Source organism: Muntiacus reevesi, chromosome 1 (assembly GCF_963930625.1).
Source record: "Muntiacus reevesi chromosome 1, mMunRee1.1, whole genome shotgun sequence".
NCBI lineage: Eukaryota > Metazoa > Chordata > Mammalia > Artiodactyla > Cervidae > Muntiacus > Muntiacus reevesi.
Window position 1 is genome coordinate 67,466,197 of NC_089249.1, and position 12,441 is coordinate 67,478,637.

General features: G+C 42.9%; 1 protein-coding gene across 2 annotated transcripts in view; it reads right to left on the reverse strand.

The window, feature by feature from the left end:
- Window positions 1-12,441, reverse strand: part of PBX1 (PBX homeobox 1) — a 294,951-nt gene that overhangs the window by 31,297 nt on the left and 251,213 nt on the right. Inside the window, exons 8-9 of one of the 2 annotated variants that reach the window (XM_065946526.1) lie at window positions 8,917-9,029; window positions 7,536-7,625 (exon numbers count right to left, since the gene is read on the reverse strand). In XM_065946526.1, the coding sequence (XP_065802598.1) occupies window positions 7,536-7,625; window positions 8,917-9,029 (203 nt within the window). The remainder of the gene's footprint in view (window positions 1-7,535; window positions 7,626-8,916; window positions 9,030-12,441) is intronic. The other variant, XM_065946530.1, reaches the window with a different exon arrangement.

The following is a 12,441-nucleotide window of genomic DNA, read 5'->3' on the forward strand; positions in this document are numbered from 1 at the left end:
TTGGTTAGTTGCTTCAGACTCAAGTCAGTCATGCCTTCTACCTTATACCTCTGTCAAAGTGGAGAATATTTAGACGTGGAATAGAATTTCCCTAAACTCAATTAGAGCCAGAGATAGAGGTTTTTTAAAATGTACCAAATTTTAAAATAGCGATTGTATTTTTTTAAAAAGAGGTCTAATATTTTATCTGAATATAAGTTTGTCTAAGAACATGAAACTCTTCCTAGAGGGCAAGGGGGCCATCTTCTGAAATCAATACTAACTTTTCCCACAATTGAATTCAGCCAATTTAATTAGCTTAATATTTATGTAGGTCTGTCCTGGGTGTTCATTGGAAGGACTGATGAAGCTGAAACTCCAATACTTTGGCCACCTCATGCAAAGAGTTGACTCATTGGAAAAGACCCTGATGCTGGGAGGGATTGGGGGCAGGAGGAGAAGGGAACGACAGAGGATGAGAAGGCTGGATGGCATCACAGACTTGATGGACATGAGTTTGAGTAAACTCCGGGAGTTGGTGATGGACAGGGAGGCCTGGCGTGCTGCGATTCATGGGGTCGCAAAGAGTTGGACACAACTGAGTGACCGAACTGAACTGAACTGAAGGGGCTATGCTGCTTTCAGGAACAACCACAAAAATAAACTGTCCTTTGGAGGCTGTTAATTTTTTTCTTTATAGAGCAGAAGGCAGGGGAGACTTGAATCTGGAACAACTAACCCAGTCCTAGCCCTAGGACAGCACGACTATCCAGGGACATGTGTGGGCCCAAATGGGCAGGATGATGTAACATATCAATTTCAGTGAAAAAAGCATGGTACCATTGTTAAAGCATAGATGATACTCTTCCCCAAAACACAAATTTATCTTTTCCTTATAGCTTTTAAGTATATTTCCTTTCCTTCCATATTTTCTTAGGAATGGAAAAACATCATGCTTGTAAGAACAGGGATACTGGAAGAGGCCTCTGACATCATTCAGCTCAACTATCCTTTCTAGAGTTTGGGAAACTGAATCCTATCAAGAGAAGGTGACTTGTCCAGTCACACAGGCAGAAAGTAGCAGAAATGAAAGATAGGTACACACATTTCCCCACATACACTTTAAATGTGATCATGTTTGGGGTGACTGTATCACTAAGTTTGAGATCAACAAAATTCTTTTTGACTACATCTACTTCTAAAGAGAAAGGCATCTCCACAAAAGGATACTTACTTTATTATAGGTCCATGGTATGACATTTTTGTCAGGAGGGGAGCAGATTTCTCAAACTATTGCTAGTTGGTCTTGAATTCCTCTCTTTTGCTTTATAATTTAATTTCAAATCCTCTCCTAAACTACAGAATTTATTGGTTCCCTTGTCCTACCTAGTATTCCAAGAACAGGAAGCCTAATCTCAAATAAAGTGTTGTGTGAGACTGAAAGTTAAAATACATCCTGATTGGCATCAGGGTCTTCAACTTGACCTGAATATATTATGAAGTAGCCTCATTCCCTTAGGTCAAAAATGCTACTGATGATATATTTATTGAATGAATATATGAATGAATAGATGAGTAAATGAATGAATGAATATATGAATGTATGAATATGCCATTGAATGATCTGGCCTCATTCATCTTTTATACCTATAAGGACTTTTACCTGGCAGCTGAGGAAACCAATGGATTGCATATGAAATTACAATATTGGGATTTTTTTTTTTTTGCTTCAACTATCGTGGACTCAAACAAAATACTTTTCTGGTCTCAAATGCTCAGTTGATAACGGTATTAAGGCTGAAAGGCCACATCATGGAAGAAGCTAAAGGGACTTACTCTGTTTCCTTTTGGCTCTGTCATCAGGAAGAACCAGGCTATAGGCTTCTGGAAGGCAGGAGTCCATCAACTCTGTACCCCTGCCTTCAACCCTGCAGATACTGGTTCACCATGTTCAAGCCTGTCCTCACACTCTTTACCCCCCAGCCTGGGGCTGTTCACTGGTACCTGGTCACAGGACCAGAGGAGCCCAAAGGCAACTAACTGGGGGCACATCTGCATGTTTTAATATCTTCAAAATTCACATTTGGTTTGGTATAACAACTAAGACTTCATATAATTAAAGTGAGTTTTTAAAGATCTGCATATGATTTTAATTATCATTCTCACTCCCCACAATTCCCTACAATTCCACATGTGGCAACATCTTATATACTTTAAGTGTAAGGAGGCCTCTCAGAAGTAGTTAAGAGAAAATTAAAATGATGGCATGTGGCCAAGTATTACCAAGTAACCTCTGTGATATCCAAATGCCTGAAACATGTTCACTAAAATAGTTTACTATTTTTTGCCCCAATTTCTACTTTTTATTTATTTTCTCTGTAAACGTCCTTTTGTCCCTTTGCTTAACATGGGAAAAAGCAAAAACAAAAATAAAAACACATTAAGTTATGGTTTACAGAGATCAAAGCTTCATCGCTATTTTTCCACTACTATAATTATCACAAAGTAAAATCAATGAGATTTTTCTGTCATGAACTGACGTTAATAGCACTCTGCCTTTATAGAGAGAATACCAACATTTTATTTCCATTTTCACTTCATGTTTTGAGTAAGAAAACTCTTACATTGGTTATTTTATCAACACTTAAGAGGGGATGGGAATGAACTTACTCACTTAAGTCACATTCTAAAATAATTAAAAATAAATTATTTCACTCTAAAAACTGAATGCCTTCTGCCACCACCAATCTCTGAATTCAAAGGGAGACGTTCACATGAGGCAAGCTCTCTCCTTCCCTCAAGACCCGATCAGAGGGGTAAGTGATGGAGCAGCGAGAAGGCATGGTGGAGGCTAACTCAAATGAAAAAGCTGTCTGGCGAGAGGAGCCTACGGTTGAGTCTGGTGTCCCTGGAGTGAACAGTAGAAATCCAACAACATACTTGTAGGACTCCAGAATCAACTAAGCTGAAAGGGCCTTAGAGCTTATTCAATGGGAAAATTTGACAGATGAATGATATAGAGGTGAAGAGACTTGCCAGAAAGAAGCCACAAGAAGAATTAAGTCTCCTGACTTCCAGTTGCTGCCACCTTTCACCTGTTCGTACAGGTTCTGGTCCAAAGTCTGGTAGAGACAGCACTGAGAACCCCAAAAAAACCAACGTTCTCCAGACTTGTGGTTGCCAAGGGGGACTGGGGGGGAGGGGAAGGAAGGACTGGGAGTTTGGGATGAGCGGATGCAAGCTATTATATATAGGATAGATAAACAACAGGGTCCTACTGTATAGCCCAAGGAACTATATTCCACATCCTGTGACAAGCCATAATGGAAAAGAATATGACAAAGAATGTGTGTGTGTGTATATGTATAATTGCGTCACTTTGATGTACAGAAGAAATTAACACAATATTGTAAATCAACTATAGTTCAATAAATTTTTTTTAGAAAAAGAAACGATATTCTCTTGCTATGTGGATGGCTAGCCCACAAACAGGTTTTGGTAAGGGGATTCTTTTAGGAAAGATACCATTAAGGAATCCAAAGTGATAATTCTCTTGAAAATATCATCACTGTACAGCTTAATTTATTTAATGCTGATCTGACTCTTATTCTCAGAGAATTTGCCTTGGTTAAAAAGTTTTTCCAAAAACAAATACTTAAAAAGCTTTTTGAGTTAAAAAGAGAGCCTATTGTGAGTTAGTAAGTCATTTAAGAGAAAAGTCATTACTGGATCCCTTACAGCTGTTATGTAAGATGTGGCATTTTAAAATTCAGTGGTAGCTTGTCTCCTTCTATCTGATTTATTCAGTCAACAAACATGTTTTGAGCAACTAATATATACATTTTAGGACATGCATTTGGGAATGAAAGAGTGTGAAGTGTGTCTGTGCACATATCTGTAATGCAAGGGAATGTGTATATATGATAGAGAGGAGGGAAAGGAGGGTTAAGAAGACACCCAGTAAGGAGGAGCTGGGTGTGGGACAGTCAGTGGGATATGGGGGAGTGGGTGGGACAGGGAAGGTAATACAGGAAGAAAGGATATTTCCATAGAAGACACACAGGTGTGAAGGTAAGGGGATGTGTGTAGCCAGGTAAAGGTGAGCTGATCACATTGCCTGGCATCCAAAGATTACTGGATGACAGGATGAGGGAGATGGATAGGTAGATGGGGCCAGAGAGTGGAGGATTCTGAATGTCAGACTCCCGGACTGCATTTTCTTAGGTGGGCAATAGAGAGGTGCTCACGATTTCTAGGCAAGGAATGACAAAATTCAGGGGATGTGGGTAAGAGAAAGGAGACACTAAAGGCAGTAATGGTAATTAAAAAATATTCACAATAGCCTAGCTAACAAACTTTTCTAGAAGGAGGGTGGTGGTCATGGGAAAGGAAACCGTGGCTTTGAGAGCTAAGAGGTCTTTCAGTCTGTCTGATGGACGGAGAAGTGCGCTAGTCTCCCTCCATCTCTTAGACCCACTCTAAACCCAGTGAACACGGCCCGTTGTCAGCTGCGAACACAAAGCACGTGAGGAGGTGTAATTTTACGCTCACCATGGCTGAGGGCGGGTGTCCTCAAGCCTTGTCTAGCTCTGTATCCTTTTCAGAGCATACCTCTCCATCAGAAGAGGAAAAAAAACGACAACTGTGTCCTAACCTATCTTTACTAGGAACTAGCTACTGGGACAACTGCTCACACAGAGGGAAAAGGGCAAATTAGAAAGCTATCAGTTACAACATTTCCTCTGCACTCATGTGCAACAATGGATGCTTTGCCAACTTCCTACCTAAGTTCTCATTTCCCCTAAAGCAGCCACGAAGGTATTAAGAGTGGGAACTACTACCCCATTTTATAAAAGACAAGGTTTGATGCCTGCGCGTGGACACATGAGAGTAACAAGGACCACTCTCTCAACTCCCAGGGCAGCGTTCTCACCACTACACCTTGTGACCCCATTGCTGCATGGGCTGAGTTAATGCAAGTGGTCTGAACTCCATGAGATTTAAAATAGACGCTGGTTGGATAAGACGTGGGTGCTGTAAAAACCTAGGCAGGAGAGCAGATAAAGGCTGCCCAGAAAATGTCCTCCACTGAGTGAAACACAATCCAGAGCCCAGCTGGGAATTCCATTGCCTCCTTGGGTTTTGGAATTGTTTATTTTTATTCCTTGGCTCAAATTTTTCATTCCTGTCCTTGTCTCTTCTCATCTCACTCCTTTCTCTCTCTCTCTCTCTCTCCTCCTAGCAGCCAGTACCCCTCTCTGTACATATCTCAGCATCTAATATCACTCTCTAAAAATAGCTCTGACAAGCCTAGTCTCCTGCAGGTGACACAACTTAAAACTGATACCAAAGGAACAGACTGTATCATGATCAGCCTTTGATTCATTTACCCTGTGTACTAAAGACCCTGAAATAAAATAAACACAGTTCACAGGGGAAAAAAATTAATGCAAAATGAGACTCTTTCAAGTGGCATTTTCCAGCCCAGTTTTTGTGGTGGGTTTATGTAATCAGACATAATAGTCTGCACATGTGTGGCTACACGATTTCAGAAATGATTCCCAGCCCACTAGATGACGTCAGAGGGGCCCACGTTGAGCCCCCTGAGTCTGAGAGCGGCTCTCTTCTGTGCTGCCCAATTAGGAAAGATGCCAAGTAGCAGAGCTGTCAGCCCAACTTCCTGCCCAGTCACGTAGCGTTTCTTCGGTTCTCTTTCTGAGTGTGTCCACAGTCTCCTCCCCACACTCTTATCCTTCATCATGTTCCTCTCATCCACTTAAACACAGAGCAAAACTTTTCCAGCTCAAAAAGATCCAGCCAATGTATACACGCCTATGCACTTGAACAAACCCCTCTCCCCCAACACAGAACAACTTAATTCATTTGGAATCCATTTTTGAGAACAGAATTCTCCATCATACTGTCTTGGATTTTTCTAAGCAGGCACCTGGCAAGTTAGCCATGAAGATAGGAATAATAATTAGTATAAGCACAAGAAAGGAAAAATCCTTGTGCTCTGGAAACTCTTTCTAAAAAACAGACACAGGTGCCCAGAGTATGTTTAACAGGGTCAGCTTTGACCTCCCACTTCCCTCCCAGAGAGGAACTTGACAAATATTATAGAAATTCAGAGGAGATTTTGCCAAAGGAAGGTAGAAAATAAAGAATTCTTACTTGGAAGGGGCCTTGAAAGTCACCAAGACAGTCACCACCTGGTACTTAACCCTCTTCCACAACATCCTGACCAAGTATTAATAGTTAGCCAAACCAGGCCTGAATGCTCCAATGATGGGGAATGCTTGGCTTCCATAGGCAAGAGACCCCTACTTTGGACAGCGCTGACTATAAGAAAGGACCTTCCGATGTTGAAGTGAAATGTTTCTACTCAGGATTCTACCCTACTCCCTTTAGATCATTCAGAATGAAGCCAATATCTCACAGATGACAGCATGTCTCAAACTACTACTTACCATTCAAACTTTCTCTTTAATGGGTTAAGAATTCCTAATTTTTTCAACCACTCCTCCTCTGATGACACAGCTGGTACCCTCTTGTTTCCTTCCAGTCTGGCCATCGTCATGTGCAATTTCCCCAATGTAGAGTTGAAAAGCTCTCACTATTTCCATTGCAGATGCCAAACCTCAATTAGTATAGGCGAGGATTACACAAACATACGATGCCCACCTTTCCTTCCTACCATCCCTAAAGTATTTTAATCCCAACAACAGAAAAGAAAAAAAAAAATCCTCACCATCATCCAATCATAGTTTTCCTAGCTAGTTCTGAGCCAATAGTTCTAATGGAGCATCTCATGACCTCTAAAAGCCTAGGAAATCACCCCTGATCCAAAGAACAGCCTCCTTTTCCAGACTGCCCTCTTGCCCCAGCTTGCTGTCACCGCTGCTGAGATAGCGGACGATTGATCTGAGAAATCAAGTTGGATTGCTGTCCCAAATCTACACTCGGTTCTCCTTGTGTCTGTCTGATCGATTTCACTCTGTGCGACATAGCTTGTCGCTATGAATTTTCATGCTAGTCAGGAGCCGCCAGTGCACCCAAGAACAAGTAGAAGATGGTCTGCACCCCTCCCCAACCCTTCAACATCGCCAGCCTCTGTGTTAATTTTTTTAAAATCATCCTTAGATGGGAGAAAGGTGTTTTTTTTAAAGACCACAGACCAGGATGCAAGGGATTCTGGTTACCGGTCTTCCCCCACCAGGTTCTCAGGTCCCTGCTTGTGGCGACATCTCCTACCCTGTACTAGGTGTCACCTGTTCGGCAGCCCCTCTCAGCTGAAAGCATGTGGCCGCAGGTGCCATGCAAACGCTGATTGTGTCTGACAGCCCTAGACGCCAGCTGCCTGCATGGAGCCTGCCCAACCGCCACGTTTTTTGAGGGTAGAATGCTGCCGATGGCATGACTGATACAGAAACAAGAAACTAGGTGACCGTAAAGCTAAGATAAGTCCTACTAAGTGGCATTCTGAGCCCTATGGCTTTGAAATAATTGGCAGTGATAGAAGAGAAACAGAGGGTGGGGGAGCCTTGTTTTCTTACACTGATGCCCTGCGGACTGTACATCTGACTGGCTGCGAGTCCGTCACTGTATCCTCCTGTCTGGCTGATAACATGGCGAAGGGTATCCACCTAAACAGACGAACAGAGAGGAGGTTAGTCAGAGAGGTGCAGCGTAAGGGACACAGCTCATCACCACACAGGCTACCGTTTGCGCACGCCAAATTAACGCAACCACTGGAGATATTCTTCCTGGGAAAGGAACCATTATGAGGCTGGCCTCCACTCCATGCCAAATCCATTATCCTTTCTGAGCTTAGTAAGCAAGACAGAAAAATGGTCAAAGGAAGCTGGGTTTCCCAACAATGAAACTACTGTTGCATAAGATAGCAGGGATTGGGTGATGGAGTGGGTGAGTGGGGAGATTGAAAGATTTTTCCCTTCTCTCCAGATCGTCCTACATAACTTCTTTGCTCAGGAGCTTATAAAAGTCAAGGTTCGGTTTAGAAGGGCCAGCCAGCCACCTCACAGAGAGAACAGTGTGCAACTAACGCTGTCTTTTTGAGGACTTAAATAATGGCCAGTTGTCTAGTCATTTGGCCAAAGTCTGCGTATGTATCTTCAAACTTGGTGCCAGGCAACGTTTCCAAAGCAAAGGGCTGAATCACCAGCTAGTTAGTCTATTCCAGGCACATAATGCTTCTTGTTCCTCATGCAGGTGGGACCCCGGGTGGGTGTGGCTCAGAATCGCCCTAGCGACCGTGACCCAGAGCCCACAACTTCACCCTGTCACGTCAGGCTGTGTGCTCACACAGAAGGATGGCTTCTGAGCTGTCGTGAAGGTGAGCTGCTGACTAAGGCTTACGCCACACAACTTGAGTTTTGTTTCCCAGCATGGACCAGACTTGTCACCAGAAACCCAAGTCCCTTGACCTCAAGGATGACTACAAAGATGAATTTAGTCAACCTGACTGGGTATTTTTAAAGGTTAAAATGAAAACCTGAGATACTAAGGTATGTGCCTAGTCATTAATGACCTCCATATTGGGCAGATGTTGAGTGTGGAAAAACCAACTAACAAGAAAGAAACCTGGAAAGCAAGCCGATAGCCTGAACTCCTCCCTTTCCCTTCTGTGAGCAAAGAATATACGGGGTCCACTCGCCTCGGTCACCTCACCCTGTGCTTGCTCCTCTCCTGCCTTCCTCGTACGACTGACAAGCCAGAGCCAAATGCATTCACAAAGTGTGGACAAGATTCCCCACGACAGTGGTTGTCTTTGTTTTGGTTTGGTTGTTGGTAGGGTTTTGTCTCTACATCTCTCTCTGTCTCTTTCTGTCTGGACAGAAGCAGGAAGTGCCGATCCGACTGACGGCTCTTGGACTCTAAGGCATTCACCTGGCGGCACATTGGCTGGGTCCCTACCTGTGATTGCACGTTGGCTCCAACCTGGGCCCCTTGGTAAGAATCCCCATTGAGTGACTGCACGCTCATGAACAAATCTCCAGAGTTTGACATGTTAAAAGAACTGGAAGAACCTGGAAAGGAAAGAGTGAGGCACCTGAATCACAGAAAGGAAAAGGCTCAACCCCCGCAACTAACAGCCAAGAGGAAGAACGACATGCAAAGCAACCCCCCCAAACAAAACTAAAATCAAAACAATATCAACAGAGTCTGGTTAGTAGCATGAAGAACAGAGCAAGCAATAAAGGGTGCATATCATTCATGTTATGTAAAGCCCACATCTCCCTGCAAGTTGCCTGTAGGACTGCTTCCCCTTAGCAACTTTAAGTTGAGAAAGGAAACATGTATTTTCTCAACTTGGTCTATTTGAACTGGAGACAGTTTCCAGCCCCTGGATCTCTCTTTCATGCCTCTAAAATTCTGGGACTGGCTGGGGGACCATGAGCTGGAGACTATGGGCTGGTCAATGATGCTTCTGCCACCATGATGGAGCACCTGAGCTGTCAGCTAGATTCTAAATAAGCTAAAGCTACACCTATCTACCCTCACGTGGGGAGCAGAACTGGGGGTGGGAGGGCACAAAGGCAAAACTGCACAGTAGGGCTGGTTCTGGGACATGAGTCATGGACATTCCTCACTTTCTAGAAAGAAGACAATGTCCCCTTCTGGGTGGCAAACAGCCTAAGAGAGCCAAGAAGGCTGCAAAAATATACGGGAATAATATGCTCTTCTTGCCACCTGCCATTTTGGAGGAAGATGAGACAGAAATTGAACCAGGAATTCTCAGGCATGCACGGAATATGAAATTATAATAATAATGATCAAGTGGGTCTCCAGAAGAGTATTTAACCATCTGTTTCCACCTCCTAGAGATGACGTTTTCTCCCAGACTCAGCCTGCAGGCACCACCCGGGTTCCACTGGTTCCACTATGGTAAACCTAGTCCCCCCCTCAACCTAAACACAAGGTTGTGGAAAAACTTATTATTATTCTGAAGTCATCGTGCAGCTCAGCGCATTAGGAAAGAAAGCTTGACGTGCAAGGTTTGGTTAAAACATGACATTAGCCTGGAAAAGGAGAGACCTCAGGGACCCAGGTCAGTTCCACTCTATTTTTTCCATCCCTTTAGTGCTCAAATTGCACTCCTGCTCTTGAGTTCTGAGACCACCATCATCCGTGTGGAATCACACAACAATGATTCATGCCCCAGCTCTGACTCTTTCTTTTCTCCCATGATGGGGATCTGTGCTGTCCTAGAGAGCTGCCTCATCTCACATGAAGAGCTGCAGCTAAGCAGAACAGGAGGTTTTTTTTTGTTTGTTTGTTTATTTGTTCCATGGAAGGACCATTTAACTAGCGGTGATTTCTAAACTCTGCCACTTTCCTTAACTCTTCATGGTACCCTCATCCTTCCAAGATAAGAGTCATTAGGTGACCAGATGATTTACTTGAGGACAATTTACCTGGGGAAAACCTCAAGTTAAGAAACATCTCCTTCCTGCTTTGTTCTTTGGGGTGTTAATCCATATGCAAGGAACCAGCTCAGTATTAATATTCTGCTATGTAGACAGATCCTCCACTCTTATTCCCTTCTCCTGTGAAAAAGGGATTGCTTTGAGGGATAGGGGACAAGGCAGGCACCATCCAAAGAACTATGACATTCTCATGGCTCTGTAGCATGTCTTGTGTATGTCATCTGACACACATTTCTAGGTTTAGTTTATCTGAAATGAATTAGAAAAGTTGGGTCTTGGGCAAAATAAGTACAAGATCTGGTCAGGTATGGTTTACACCCAGTCAGTGGGCGGAGGCTTTGGTCTGGGCTTTCCTTCCATTAATGTGGTGCAAATCTGTCAAACAGTCTTCCCTAACATGTAGGTGAAGTAGTGCATAGCACAGATCACATTCTTATGTTAAGATATATAATATATGATCTACAGTTACATCCCTCTCACATCTTTCTTTCAACCACAGCAACATAATCTAAATAGTATTTAATACCTTTATAGTATTACAACACATGCCCACATGTAGATGTCCTCAGAGTCAAGACCCAGCAGCTCTAAGAACCCAAATTATAATTTTGTATATGAATCAGATTCTTTTCCCCTGAGAGTATTTAGTTTGAAGCTCAGGTATTCTATTTCTCTCCCAACCAAATACCATGTAATAAACAGACACTCTATATGCTTGGTTGACTCTTTATTGGAAATTAGCACACAGACTGAGAAATGGAAGAAAGCCCCAAAGGGCTATGTTGACGCCAAGGAACACGGCATGAAGAACCATGAAGGCACGGAATGTGCCATTTACAAGACAGACACTGCAATTGACACAGATGATTTAAAAAAAATACATGTGCATAGATAAACTGTAAATATGTCTGGCTGCCTAATGTACATAGAGACAAATATGCGCATATGAATGTACTTCATGTACAAATGAATCTGAATCAGAGCAGCAATTGCAGAGGAGTCCCCGTGCTTTTGGCCGTGCTGTTTCAGCATTTCATTGTCTCTGCACAGCCGTGTACAACAGCGCCATGGTTTCTGCCTCTCTGATAAGTATCTAGAGGCAGTCATTGCACTGAGGGGAGAGACTTGGTGTCACGAATACTGCAATAGAGCAGACACAAGTCCACACAAAAAGCTAAATAATGGTGGGAAGACACAGTCTTCATCTGGCACTGGAAGTTGGAAAGAACTTATACTAGATTGGATAACCTCCTGGGAAGGATGTGACTCATAGACAAATAGTACATGGGCTCTCTCAGGTGCTGCGGAATTCTCAAAGAACTACAACAGAATCACCTGGCTTGCTGAGAATGTCAGTCTGAACCCTTACCTGCCGGTGGCTATAAACTAATGGCAAACACTAGAAGCACAATTTAAGACCTGCCTACCAGTTAAATGGTTCTGAATTTGGCTTGGGGAGGGAGGCAAGTGGCTCATTTACACTGTAATCTAGACATTGGGGGGCATATACAAAACTAAATTTGCACTCAACTAAACAGAGAAGTAATAGATCACCTATGGATTTTGATGCATTTGCTCACTCAAACACAATGTGGAGATGTGTTAACATCCCTTTTCATAAGACAATTTCCTGGACACTCTATTTTTACTCTAAAGAGTTTCCAGAATTAAATTTCTTCAGAAAACAAAAACAAAAACTCCGCTAACCTCAAAATCCAAAAAAAAAAAAGTATAATAATCATAAAATCTAAACCTAGAGCAGAGTTTCTTGACCTTGGCTCTATTCACATTTTCGACCTGATAATTCTTCGTTGCATAGGAATATCTTATGTATCATAAGATGGTCAAACACATCCCTGGCCTCTAGCCAACAGGTGCCAGGAACACCTTCCCCCGATGACTGTGACAGCCAAGAACGTCAAGTTTACCCCAAGTGAGAACCAGTGACCTGAAACAAAAATGGATTTCCTTTTCCTTCCTAAGGAACTCAGGGTGGTTAAAATATTAGCTC